This window comes from Canis lupus, chromosome 20 (assembly GCF_011100685.1).
Source record: "Canis lupus familiaris isolate Mischka breed German Shepherd chromosome 20, alternate assembly UU_Cfam_GSD_1.0, whole genome shotgun sequence".
Classification (NCBI taxonomy): Eukaryota; Metazoa; Chordata; class Mammalia; order Carnivora; family Canidae; genus Canis; species Canis lupus.
This window is the reverse complement of record NC_049241.1, coordinates 34,586,041-34,600,806: the sequence shown is the minus strand read 5'-3', so window position 1 is coordinate 34,600,806 and position 14,766 is coordinate 34,586,041. Positions and strand designations below refer to the sequence as shown.

Below are 14,766 nucleotides of genomic sequence, written 5' to 3'. Positions count from 1 at the left end.
TATGTGCTAAAAATGAATAGCTGCTAACTCTAGCCATCTGTGCATTCCTGGTACAAATAAAATTCAATGTCATCACTACCCTATTGGATTTCTTGGTAATGCTCTTTGCTGATAAGAACTCTGAAAAAATACCAGTGGCTTTTTTTCTTTTTCTTACTCATACAAAGCATGCCCATTCCCCTTGCTACATAAAGGAATCTATTCTACTCTGAATCCAGGCAGCCACTGAGAGGTGGGGTGAGATAAATCCCTGCTTATCAAGATAACTGTTTCCCCACTCGGTATAAATGGAGACAAAGTATAGCCAGACTCAAATGATTAAAATGGCCAAATTCTTAGCAGGTTAACTCATTACTTTTCATCCTTCTCTTGCCAGCCCTGAAAGCTAAGTAGCTGTCTTAACAGCCTGCAGCAATCACTTCCAAACAACTCTCTTGCCCTACAGCTATGCTAAAACGGAGTTAATTCATTTTCCCTTTATGAATTACTGGCTGTCAAGAATTTGAGAAAGGTCCCAGGCTTTAATGGAGACCTCTGAAAAGAGAGACCGTGTGCTGGAGAACCCAAGAAGGTACGCGAGGGAGCCAGAAAAGCAGGAAGATTGCAGAGGCCCTGGTCAGGAACTGGAATACACACACATATATGTATGTATCAGAAGAGGGGCTCAAGGGACCATCTCCGAACACAGCCAAGTTATCCTCCGTGAGAACCAGAAGCATATAGTACTATAGGCCAGGCAGCTACAGCGTCACTTCCCAGAGCAGCCAGCCAGTTGATCCTCAACAAGCCAAACCTTGTTAAGGGCCCCTTCATCCACCCTTCTGAGAGGTGTGTGTTAAATCTTGCTCCAGAAGACCCAAGGGTCTAATGATCAGGTGGGTCACTTCTTCCTCTCAAGCTGTACAGAAGGTACTTGGGATCCTCTCATGGATTTGATCATTAGATCTAGTTTTATATGACATATGATGACAGAACTGCTAAGAATATTTATTAGCTTGGCTAACAACTAAAGAAAAAAATGGTAATCACAGCTCTCTGGAGAGGCTTTTTAAATTTCATTTTATGGCACTATAAAATGAGGCCATACCCTAAGCATTTAAATGGGCAAATTATTTGGTTGGAAGTGGCTCAAATTTTGAAGTTCAGTCATATCAAAAGACAAAAGGTAAGAGAACATTCAAGGTAAAGTCCATTTCTAAGGTAGCTAAGATATCACCAAAAGAGAATAAGCATCCATTTGATATAAGTGACCATGTCTGTGTTCAAAGAATACAGTGTATATGTTTAGTGTCAAGATTGTACACTTTGAAAATAGTACAAATCCATGTACTTTTCCTAAAGGCATAATTTTGTTAAATCTATCACCCTTCCAACTTACTAAAAAATATTGACTGTTGTGTTTTTAATGGAACACAGCAAATGCAAGTATAAAATTACTTGTACACAAGAGAATATAAGAAATCATATATCTAATAAAGGCCTAGTATCCATAATATATAATAACTCTTACAACTCAACAATATAAAAACTAATAACACAATTAAAAATGGGCGAAGATTCTGAATAGACATTTCTCCAAGGAGGATACGCAAATGGCCAATCAGCACATGAAAAGATGTTTATCATCACTTAGTCACTAGGGAAATGCAAATCAAAACCACACTGAGATACCACTTCATATTCCTAGGATGGCTATGATCAAAATGACAGGCAACAACAAACGTTAGTGAGAATGTAGAGAAACTGGAACTATTACCTGGTACTGATGGAGTATAAAATAGCACACCACTATGAAAAACAATTGGGTAGTTCCTCCAGAATTTAAACAGAATTACCATATGATATGGCAATTTCACTCCTAGGCATATACCCAAGAGAATAAAAATAAATATTCAAACACCAATTTGCACATGAATGTTCACATCAGCATTGTTGAAAATAGCTAAAAAGCACAAATAGCCCAAAAGTTGATCAACTAATAAATGTATAAACAAAATATGGTATACTCACAAAATGGAATATCATTCAGCAATAAAAGGAATGAAATACTGACACATGCTACAACATGAATGAACCCAAATACATCATGCTAAGTGAAAGAATCCAATCACAAAAGACCACATATTATACAATCCCATTTATATGAAATGTCCCAAATATCCAAATCCATAGAGAAAGTAGACTGGGGGCTGGAATAAGGGGAATGATTGGAGAAATGAGTGTGAGTGCTAATAGGCATGGTGTTTCTTTCTGGGGTGATTAAAATTTAATTCTGGAATTAGTAGTGATGGTTACACAACCTTATAAAAACACCAACAACAATTAAATTATACACTATAAAAAGTATGTTATTATATATGAATATCTTAATTTTAAAAATTATACATGCTAGTAATAAAAAAAATCAAACAACACAAAAGAGTTTATAATAAGAAAGGCTATAATTCCCCCTCCACCTCTGCAATAACCACTCCCACAGTTCAGTGTTTTTTGTCAATCTTTCCAGAGATTTTTTTTTTTGCCCTTATTACAAGGTTGTTGTGGGGATTAGAAAAAATATTTCACACCAGTGTTTTCTGCACAGAGCTTGTCTCGTGGAAAGTGCTTAATGAATGGTAGCAAAGTTTTCTAATTCCTTAGAAATTTAGAACCACCTAAATTAAAAGCATAAAGGGTCTTTAGAAAGGCCTTGTGTGCTTCTACACTTTACAAAACTTTGTTGATTGATAAAAATAATCTACAAATAACACAATGTAGAGAAGTTGAGGAAAGCTATGTTAATCATTCTACCCAAAATATCTTCATTTGAGAGGACTGAACAAAAGTAAAATGTCTATGAGATGAGATGGTAAACCAAACAAAGTGGCAAGCAACAAACAGAAAAGAAATCCCACTCTCCCTAGAGCTCTAAGAACTGAGAAGCTAACACAGATCCTTTCTATCAGGCATACAAAGTTGTTGAAGCCTAAAAGTCTAAAGTTTAAAAGTTTAAAAACAAAACAAAAAACCCACTCAAGTTCTGTAGGAGGAAGACACTACATTTTGATGGCATGATACCTACCCTTTGACCTAACTATAATGATGAGGAAGAAATGATTCCACAGTATGATGACTGCCTGGACAAGTGCACTAGTACATGGGTTTGAATTCTCAGTCTCTATTAGGTGCTGCCAACCCTCCCACAAGCCTCAGACAAGATCAAGGGAGATACAGATACTGTGCTACAGTGAAGACCATCTCTCTATCAGAGAGTTGTTTTGTTTGTGCTGGGTTTTTTTAAATTTATTCCAAAAGGAAAGTTCTCATTTATCACAAAAAAAGGCCTTCATTTCTTCTCAGCTTTTATGCTGCTGGGATTCTCCGATCACACTGTGTGGGGCCATGAAGAACTGTCCCAAGAATGATTCCTGGAAGAAGCAGAAAACCCCTCCTGGAAATATATCTTTTCTCTTGGCTGTTTCCCCAGAATTCCCCACTGGGAACTGTCTTCAGCAGGCAAGAGGATGTATGGCCTGAGGTCTTCCCCCACCTCTTCCCCATCCATGTTTCTTGAAGCCCATCCAGAGCTGATGACTGTCTCTGGCCTACAAAGGCGCTGCTGCCTCCATGGAGGCCCACTCACCAAACCCACTCAAACTCACTTCAAAAAGAGGAATTCCACATTCCTGCTCAAGAGAGGGTGAAGACTCAGGCCGGCAGCACAAAAAAAGGCTGCTGAAACTGCCAACACAAACAGCTTCTCAGCTTCTATTATAAGAGGTTTTCATCAATGCTTGGAATCCTTTGTGTTATAGAAATAGTTTTCCACCCCAAAAGAAGCACATTAAAGAGTGGTCCCTATGGTATCAGGAGTTCTTGAGCCAAACCAATTTATCCTAGCACAAAACTTCTCACTGTGGAATAGGATGCAGTATTCTGGAGTCAGAACAGCTGAGTTTGAATACTGGTTCTACTCATTAACAGCTGTGTGACAGTGGGCAACTTACTTCTCTGAGTCTGGCTGTCCTCATCTCACAGATGGGACCAATAATAGCATCTACTGTCTTGGAGTTACCATAAAGAAAATGTGTGAGCAAGTCTAAAGAATATAGCATCATGCATAGCACCAAACACACACTCAACTAAGTCTTCTGTCTTGTCTGCTACTATAACAGCAACAGCAACAGACTGCTTGAGCAAAAAATCCCTGCCACCACACCTTTATTCTCTTCCTGCTATTAGAGTAGGTTTTGTTTGCTTTTCCAGTTCTGCGGACTCCTATTTTCTTGTTAACTTCTTTTAGAAACTAAGGGATGGATAATACAGGCTGCTGATTTTTGTGTTTTGTCTGTTTGCTTGTTTTATTAATTATCCTTGCATCCTTAAGCCTGTTCCTCCCTCTTCACCTCTAATGCTACCACCTTCTTTTGGCACCAGTGTTTCTTCTAGCATAGGCTACTGCCTACCTCTCTGGCACTGAAATGCTATAGAGTTAATCCTCTAGAAGATACTTTTGCCTGCTATTCCCAGACTCAAAAAATTCAAAATCTTGAGCTAAGCACTCAAGGCTTTCCTTGTCCTGGCAAACCCTTACTTCTCCCTATTCCAGAGCTTAAGCTACAGAATCCCCTACCCTCTCTTCCAAGCATTGTCCCGTCTCACTTCTGTTGCCTTTGCTCATGCTCCCCATCTGGTTCTATATCTGATAAAATTTTTTCCACTTTTCTAGTCCAGTCCAAATACTATCACATTAATAGAAACTTCCCTGCACTCTGTCTTCTAAATGCCCATGATATTTATATTCAATTTGGCACACTCTGCCATGGGTAATGCCTCTTTGTCCAATTCCAGATTTTCAATCCTATCTGCCTACTAGACAGAGCTACCTAGCTATCCCAAAGCATCTAAAACACAGCTTGGACAAAACCTCTCTGTTCTTAGCTCCTGCCATATTTTCCACACCTGTTCCTACATCCTGCCACTGTTAGTCAGGGATCTCAATCATGTAGGCATGTCTCACTAAATCTAGGGAAAGCTGAGAAATTAGGCTTCCTAAGAAGGAAAAAAAAAAAAAAAAAAAAGATATTCCTGCTGGGTCTCACAGAGAAGGGTATGGGAAAGCCATCTAGAGTCCAAGGTGACTCTAAACAGAGGGCTATTTTATTGTCCTGCATAGCAATAGCTATCTAATCTTCTACCACCCTGGTGACTTGGTTCCCCTCTATGTAAGCTTCGATGGTTCACATGCCATCTGCACATCTTTACATAGCTTCTAGTTACTCATAATTTCTATCCCCTCATAACTTCAGTTCATTACAATTCACACTATTAATTCATTCTACAAATATTTATTAAGTGTCCACTATATTACAGGCACACAGGTCCTTTTCAGATGGAAGTTCCACTCTAGACTAGAGGACAGACACTGAACAAGAATTAAGACTGTGCTTCATGTTCTAGTGGGAAGTTACATAAATTTATAAGAGACAAACCTAACCTGGCTGGGCTAGCTCCAGTGAAAGGCAAACAGAGGAAGTGACATTTAAACTTCACTTGACCTAGAAAAAAGTAAAGTTATATCCATACTTCATACCTTACAGTAAGATAAATTCCAGATGGTTCAAAGACTAAATGCAGAAAATCAAACCATAAAAATATCCTCCCAAAAATCACAGGACAACTGTTCTTATAGTATGAAAGAGGTTTCTAACTATGACACAAAACTCAGAAGACATAAGAAAAAACAATATACTTGACTATATAAAAATAATTTTTAAAAATTTCTGTATAATCATTAGCAAAATTTTTTTTAAAAAGCAAACTGTCAGGAAGGAACATTTTTTTTTTTTTAGGAAGGAACATTTTAAACTCAAATCAGACAAATGGGTAATTTTTCCAATATAAGAACTTCTAAAAATAAATTTAAAAACAACAAAAGAATATGACAAATTATGCACATATTTAAAGGTGCCCCATCTTCACCTGTAACAAGATAAAAGCAAATGAAAACTAGGTTTAAATGTCTTATCCTACAGACATATTCATATACATATATGAAATTAAGCCTATTCATAGTTATTAATTATAGGAGTCTATATGAAAAGGAAAAATTTGAAGCAACCTAAAGTCCTTTCAGGAAGAGACTGGTACAATGGAACTGTATGCAGGAGTAAAAAGGAATGGAAAGCTTTTATTTATGGATATGGAAAGATCTCAAAGACATTAAAAAAAAAAAAAAGAAACCAAGGTGCAGAACAGTGTGTATCCCATTATACCACTTGTATAAGTATCCTACTATAAATCCTATCAATTTGCTTCCATCTTTCTAGATCCTGCTTCTAAGAATAGTTTAAGTTACACCACAATGCCTGGTATAAAGCATACATACAATTAGTATTTGATGAAAGTAAGTTGATGAATAAAGTAAATAAATGGATAAAGGAACAAACTTGGGTATTTGGCCTAAACTCAACATACGGTCCTTTAATGCATAGATATGGAAAACCTATGAAAAAAAATATGGCTAAATCATAGCTATTTTGTTTCAGAAAAATCTAAATACATCCTTATGTAAGACAAAGATTACTTTTCAATAAACATAGGATGAATTTTCTATATTTAGCTATTCATATCCCTCAGGAAAGAAGCATTCGGCAGGGTACAGTTGTTTTCAACCTTTCCCTCAAAATCTGTCAATGGCTCAAGAGGAAAAAGCCTTAAAGGCTTTTTTCCAACAACTAAATTTTCTATAACTAGGAAAGCTAGAGAGGCTACATGAACAGATCATCTCCTACTTCTCTGGTGCATGAACCCCCTACTCTCACCCAGTATTCTTGTCATGAAAACCTTCATCACAACATCATCCCTTATGAACATCTGCTGTGTGCCAGACTGTGCTCCATGTTCAATGTACTTCCTGACCACAAACCTACAAGGGATGAGTATAATACAATGTCTCCATTTTACAGACACAGGGAGAGGCTTGAGGACCTGTGGATGTGTACTCAACATGCCACAGCAATGAGGAAGTTGCTTCTTAAGATAGAGTTTACTTTTCTACATGTAACATTCTGACAATAGATAGCAGTTTGAATAATCTGGATTACAAATGAAATACTAATATAAAGTAGTAACAGGTTTAGGATAAATAACACACATGAAATCCAAGAGCAGTGCTTCTTTATCTGCTCAGGAATCCTTAAAAAGCCCCTGCTTTGCATGTTTAGGTGGCAAAAGAGCACCCACACTCACCAGAGTGATAGGACACCTATGTGCCAATTGCCCAGTGAGTGTTTCTCACCAAGGCCCACTCATCACAGGTTATCAGAAGATTCTCCAGCTATTCATTATTATAACCAACTCATTCTCTCCACAGTAATTATCTGTGAGCAATGTATCATGCTGTCCTTGGAACCATCAAACTGACATATGATTAAATAGCAGAGGGCTCTGAAGTTAAATTTAAAACCACTCTCTTACACTTCAACTCACACATCACATCGAGATCTGTCCAGCCATGGGAATATTCCAGTTGACCAACACCAAAGGCCAGGGAGAGACTATTCCATGACTTTACATTCCCATCTGGGAGAGGCAATGGTTATGTTCTCAAAACCCTCTAAAGAGATTTTCCTAGGACCTAAAGTAAAACTTTGCAAAGCAATTCACTGCCCAAAGTTCTGCTTCTGCTACACATTAAATGTCTCAAAAGTTGCTCATGTTCACCATGTATCTGCACAATTACATGTGGGGTCTCACAAGAAATAGTATAACTTGTCCACACAATGGTGAGGATCACACACTTTTCAAATATCATTAAAAATTATTGCAAAGCATAAATTATTGTACACTCAGCTCTGTTTATACCAATAAGAATAATGCTTAGATTAACAATGTTACCAACTAGAAAAAAATTGGAAGAGAAGGTCAATGGGCAAGCTAGAGTTAAAACATAAGTCTCACTCCTCTTGGACTAAAAAAAGGAGCAACAAGAGATTCTTCTAGGGGAAATTTCTTTCCAGTCCCTGACTCACTCTATAATTTCTAGAATTAAAGTTTTCCTACAAAAATAATTTTACACATTTCACTTTATTTTTGCAGGAGCTATAAATTAGGAAAAATAACTTTTCCCCATCCTCACTAAAATAGTTGCACCAAAAGCAAAATCAGCCAATTTCTGTCTTCCTATTCTAGTTTTCATATTTCTGTAGCTTGATATCGCAGTTAATGTTCACCTGTATGGTAGTCACTGAATTTAGAATACAATTTAAAAGAGCAGTAAATATTATCAGAATTCCTTACAAAGAAATTTCCAAAGTTTTTGTTAGATATGTTAACAATAAAGTATTTTGTTCAGAGAAACATACACAGTACCCACTCATTTTTAAAGAGGTCCCTCCAAAATGTAGGCTTCACAAAAATGTGAAATTACGCAGTGTGAAAATTCCAAGTACCTTTACCCAATACGGAAGAGAGTCCTAGTCACCAGTTGGATAGGTTTCCCTACAACTTGAGCTGGTATTGTGGGTAATGAAGTGATAGAATTCACATTTCATAAGAAAAGCCATATAAAGGAAATAGATATTATTTTTCTAGAAAGTGATTTATAATAATACTGAGAAACTATTTTTTTTACATTCCTTCCCCTTCTCAACATTTACAGAAAAGGCTAACATATCTTGAGAGATTTACTATTTGCTGATATTCATCCATATGGTAGGACCAACCAAAAGCCAGGAGTAGGGGAGGAAAGGGGGGTGGCTTGTTGGGGGAGGGCAGGAGGTTTTGAAAAAAAAAACACAAAGGAATGGTTAACCCTACTAACTTGGCATCTCTTCTTCTGAGGCCAAGACTTATCAGGCCTACCTGGAACTATCTTTTGATTTTGCTGTTGTGGTCATTGTTTTCTTTTTTTAAGATTTTATTTATTTATTCATGAGAGACACAAAGAGAGAGAGAGGCACAGACACAGGCAGAGGGAGAAGCAGGCTCCATGCGGGGAGCCTGACCTGGGATTTGAGCCCAGGTCTCCAGGATCACGCCCTGAGCTGAAGGAGGCGCTAAACCGCTGAGCCATCTGGGCTGCCCTGCTGTCATTGTTTTAACAGATCTGCAAGTTGAGAATGGTTTTACTCCTCTCTAAGGAACCTTAGAAGCATATTGTACCACAAAGCATTTCAACTACAATGTACATTGTATTCCCTCTATCTTCTTCACATTCTAGAGGCTGCAGAGAAAGAGCCAGAGCAGCCACTCAAGTAAAAGCTAAAAAGCAAAAATAATACAGAGCATAAAGCCCTAGTTCTACAAATTGGAGCTGGCTCAGCAAAACATTAGCCATGGCAAGTCCTACCAAGGCCAGGTTGGAAAGGTGCAAGAACCAACCCCTGGCTACACCTCAAAGGTTCAAAAACATTTCCAAATATAGAACCTACTTTATGTTTGCAGGAGCTGTAAATCAGGGAAAACAACTTTTTCCATCCCCAATAAAATATTTGCACCCAAAGCAAAATCAACTGATTTCTGGCTCTCCACCAGTTCTGCTTGGGCATAAAATTTTCTGACACTTCACCAGAAATGTCAGCATTAGTATAAGGCAGCTAAAAGAGGGAAATAATTTTTTGACCTGTGGATAACCCCTTCAACCCCAACAGGAAAAGGAATTTTAAAAAACACCTGAAACCCAGTTTTTCCAGTTATTAGTATAAATGGGACAAACTATTTTTCTTAGTGGCCAAATCCTTCCTTATAGGAAGTGCTGGTCTTTGAATTCAGTGAGGGGAGGGGTTATGTCTGTTTTACTGCTATATTCCCAACACCCAGCACTGACTCCTGCATGCAGAAACATTTCAATAAACAGTCAAGAAAGGAGAGGAATAGAAGGAGAAAGAAAAGGGAAGGGGAAAAAGGAATATGAAGGGAAGGAATGAAAGAAGGAGAGAGGCAAGAAGGGAAATAGGGAGATAAGAAGGAGCAGAAGAGGGAAAGAGAAAGGGAGAGAGGCAGGGAGAAAATAAAATAAATCCAGGAGATGTTTTATCCTTTTCTTTTATTTGTGTTTTAATTTTTCTTGAACTTTCAAGCATCCAACTTGAGAAAAAACAAATTATAAGATCTCCGGTGCAGTCAACTCCACCTCCAGAAAGAGCCTACCAGCAACTTTCCATGGGGATTGAGTAGAGGGTGGGAGGGGTGAAGGTGAAGCTAATGGAAATTCCTCTCTCAACAGTCATTTATTCAACACACAGGAGTTTGCCACCTCCAGTGTGTGGCACAATATCCCATGGAGCTGGAGAACCAGCCAGTGCTCAAGGAGGCCACCATCTACCAGGAGATACAGTGCCTAATTCGAGGTAGGGTATAACATAGACCAGGGAAAAGGGTCAGATAAAGCTCTGAGGAGATCAAGGCAGGGAGAAATTGTTGCTGCCTAAGGAGCTCAGGGAAGGTTGAAGAGATGATGCCTGAGAAGAAACCAGCCCAAGAAGGGGTAAGGGTTATAGGAGAAGGGAGGGCATCAATATCAGGGCAAAGACAAAGGTTGGCTGCACAGCAGGCAAAACAGTACTTCCCCAAAGTGCTTCATGAGGTATATTCTATGAACCTCATATTTGGAAAACCATGGATCCCACACAATTGCACAGGAGTCCCTACTGTGGGCCTTCTCAAAGATCTTAATGCAATTAAAGCAGAAGTGGCAAAAGATTCCTTTTGTATGTCAGAAAGGACCGGCTTTTGGGTGAAAAAAAAAATTTCTTCACTTACTAGCTGTATTAACTTGAGCAAAATACTTAAATTTCATGAACTCCAGTTTCCTCTTCTTCAACACGGAAGAACTGACAGTCCCAACCTCATACAGTTGTTTTGAGTAAATACTGTATAGAAAGTGATTAATTCAGTGCTGACACTTAGCTAATACCCAATATTATTACTGCTGCTGCTTCTTCTGTTATTTCTATTATTATTAATATTAATGTGCATCATGAATATAAAAATGAAGAATGTCATATACATTATTTAATGATTTGGTCAGTTTTTCATCAGCTATTTTTTAAAAATGCCAGATCCAGCATATAGTGCCAGACCTTAGCACACAGGAGGTGCTTACTAGGTATTTGTGGAGAGAATGGGGCAAGAACTGACCCTAGCAAAGAGCAAATTGTAGGACAGAAAGGGAATGCTCTAAGCAAGTTGTTTCTCATTATTTCTTTGGACAACAGGCCTCTGAGGTCCAGGAGTAATGACTTCATCCTTTGCTAGAAGAATGAGGCAGTACTGAGCTTTGGGGAAACATCACAAAGAGTTTATTTTGGTGGAAATGTTTGAAGTGACTCTGTAACAATGAGCTCACACTTGCTGCCAGGCGCCAGCCATCAGCTGGAGCCTGCTTGCCAGGGAGATGCACACAGCCCATCACCAATTCCATCTCTGTAGGACATATGCAGGGAGGAGGATTGCAGAAGACCTACTCCAAAGACATCTCTTTCCTCTCCAGGAGGGGATACTGAGGCATAAACAAGGAAGCACCTGCCTCAGAATCCAAAGCAAATCAGAGGCTGGAAGAGCCCAGGAAAGGCCTGAGCCTTCTGAATTTACTTGGTGAACTCTCTGGCAGGATTTTGAAGTGAATCCCAAAGGATACTTTTTTCTTTTTTTGTTCAAGTGCTGCGTACATTTATCTAGATAACTTCATCTGCCATAAGTCACATGCTAATCTCGCAAATAGTTCCTAGAAATGAGCAAACTTCACATAAACCCTCCCTCAGAGTGCAATGCAGGGATCCTACTAAATCTTCTTCAGCTTCCCACTGGTTTTTGTGTAAAGAGATTCTTGACAGAAGTGGAGTTTTCTGGAATAAGAACCTGAACAAATTTGGAATATGACATTTGCATTTTACAAACCGGATACTTATTACATGTCCATCTAATTTTTTTTTATGTCCATCCGATTTAAAGCAGAGAGTCTACGTAAAGTTTGAAAAGGAAATCAGGCCATTTTTAAAAATAGTTGGAGGGGAAGATTTCCCATGGAGTCTACAGCACAGAAAAAAAGACCCAAGAGTTAGTCAAGTTTTCACACTTCAGATTGGGAAGTAGGGAGATGCAGTGCAGACTACAAAATTCTATGGTAAGAAAGACCATACATCTTTTAAAGAATATGTGATAAGTGTATACACACATAACATATATATGTATAGACAGGGATACGTGTATGCTACATATACAAATACATGTAGCTCAACTGTGAGCCATATAAAGAAAGTACATGAGCTGTATTCAATCTAATTGTTATATTTCATTTATTTCCCCTTAAGTATTTTTTCCAAGTTTTTATTAAATTCCAGTTAATTAACATACAGTCTAATATGAGTTTCAGGTGTAGAATTTAGTGATTCAGCACTTACATACAACACCCAGCACTCATCACAAGTGCCCTCCTTAATACCAATCACCTAACCTAGTTAGCCCATCCCCCCTCTCCACCTGCCCTCCAAAATTGTTACATCTCATTTTATTTTAATTGGTAAACTTATAAGTGGTTGGGAAAAAAGCAAAGTTAACTCTGGAAACCCGTCAAAGCTCAAGAAAGCTTCCAAGACCTTTAGATATTTTTGTTCCAGGAAAGTAAAGCTGCCCAATTCCTCTTACACTAAAAATATAACAAGAGACTGTTGACAAGGATTGTACATTTTCTCTATTGTGTTCATTTGGGGTAAGAGGTTAAATGATATAGAAATAATATGAATCTTAATTTGACCATACAGTTCACACAACCAGACTTGACCTAAACTTTTTACCAAACTCAATTGACAATATCGAACCCCCTGTAGAGAGAGACCCCTTGTTACCCAAACCTCTCCCAGCCCTAATCCTGCATTCCGTCTTCTGAGAGTCAGAGTTCATGTTTATTCACCATGAAACAAGATAAAACTAAATACTACACAGTACAGTTTCTGACACATAAGATACAGCAGAATGCCTGTGAACAACATCTGAAGGTCCTGGCAGGGAGCCTCAGGTGTGAGAGCCAAAGGGGTCCCTGGTCTCAACAGCTTCCATATCAATAGGTGCAAATGAGGAGTAGCAAAGGAAAGCAAAAGGAGAAAGAAAACAAAAAAGACAGGCAAGTAGGAAAGCTTACAGCCTCATTAAATGAGAGGATCCAAAACTTGCAGGAAAGATTTGGATGCCATGTGGCCAACCTCCTCCTCTCCCACCTTCATTATGATGTCTGTATCTGCATATAGGGGTACCAGAAAGTGAATTAATAGTCATTAAGTTTTGGGTGAGAGCAGTTCTGTAGGACCATGCTTTCAATCTCTGTTTAGATCTCTGGAGAATTCTTGAGAATGGGCTTCTTTCAGTGAGATGAAGTTCAAGGCAGTTGCTGTGGGACGCCCAGCATGGTATGTGGGAATAGCAGAGATGTGGTTTCATTTTCAAGGACTATAAGCCATAGAACTTGGGAGCAGGCAGTGGGACAAAACTGGTGTGTGGGCAGGAGGCCTCATTTTGAAATTATCTGCCACTAGCATAAATGCTTTGGTCTGGTGGCTTTAGGTGATGAGCAGTAGACAGAATAAAAAGGTGTAGATACTGAATAAAGAGAAGAGAATAACATTGCTTGCCTCTCAAAAGAGCAATTTTTTCTAAACTTGGTAGCTCAAATCATACAATGAGCAGCTTCTGGTAAATTCATTGATTGAATAAAGAAATAACTAGATAGTACGGCATATTACTGTAAAGAGAAGTCTTGCTTGACTTAAACAAGGGCCAGTTACTGACTTGGACTGCTATCTAAAAGGAATCAAATCTTGGATGCATTTCTAAAACAAAATGTTCATTTTGCTTCTTAATATCAGGGTGCACATAGTTAATGCTGAATCTAATTTTACATTTGGTTCCATATGCTATGCCCTAGGTAATTAAAGTATGTATTATGGCTAATAAAAATGAAGTTAAAAGTCAAAAACCAAAACAATGACAGGAAATAACATGTGTGTACAATATGTTACCAACACACTGATAATTTTCAAAAGTGACTTTACAAAAAGTATCATAAATCTTTCAAAACACAGTGATTTAGTAAGCAAAAAGTCTGAGTGGTTTGCACTATTAAATTTAGCTTTTGAGTTGCTGTGTCACAAGCAGATCTTTTGTTCTCCTAGGTTATATTTAGCATCCTGGATTTTGTTTTTTCCACTGCAACATGCTTTATCATCACGCAGTCAATTTTCTGAGCTGCTCAGGAGAAATGCTCTAGAATTCACTCTGATTTCTCTTACTGATTGTATAATCTGGGAATCAAATGTATCAAATAATCCAACAGTGATTTATTTCCCATCTTCTTCTTTGCCCTTTCCCACCTATATGGCTTTCTCATAAAATAAACCTTCCCTAGGCATAGAATGAAATGGGGAAAAAAAATGTGGTGGCCAGAGGAAAACCGTTTCAGAAATGTGTTTGTTAAACAAGTGCAAGCAATAAATTGAGCTTAGGAGGGAAAGGCAGTTAGAAGAAAAACTGAAAGTACTGACCTGACAGTCAAGCTGATTGGAGCAAGGGTGAAAGCAGCGATTTGGAGGATAAGCAGAAAGGAAAAGGATAGCAAAAGAGAATAAAAGGAAGGAAATGCATTAGTTTTAAACATACAGCCAACAGATGTTATATTAGCAGGTTTTATAACCAAATGAAGGATAATAAAGCAACTTTTATCTGATATTATCCCAAAAAGTCCTGGGCACACATTGTAAGATGCTCTATTAAATATTATATACATAAGAAACC

At 38.1% G+C, this 14,766-nt stretch overlaps 1 protein-coding gene across 1 annotated transcript in view; it reads right to left on the bottom strand.

The window, feature by feature from the left end:
* ERC2 (ELKS/RAB6-interacting/CAST family member 2) overlaps window positions 1-14,766 on the bottom strand; it is a 946,536-nt gene that overhangs the window by 438,541 nt on the left and 493,229 nt on the right. The window contains exon 13 of the mRNA XM_038566126.1: window positions 14,517-14,528. Coding sequence (XP_038422054.1) covers window positions 14,517-14,528 — 12 coding nt within the window. The remainder of the gene's footprint in view (window positions 1-14,516; window positions 14,529-14,766) is intronic.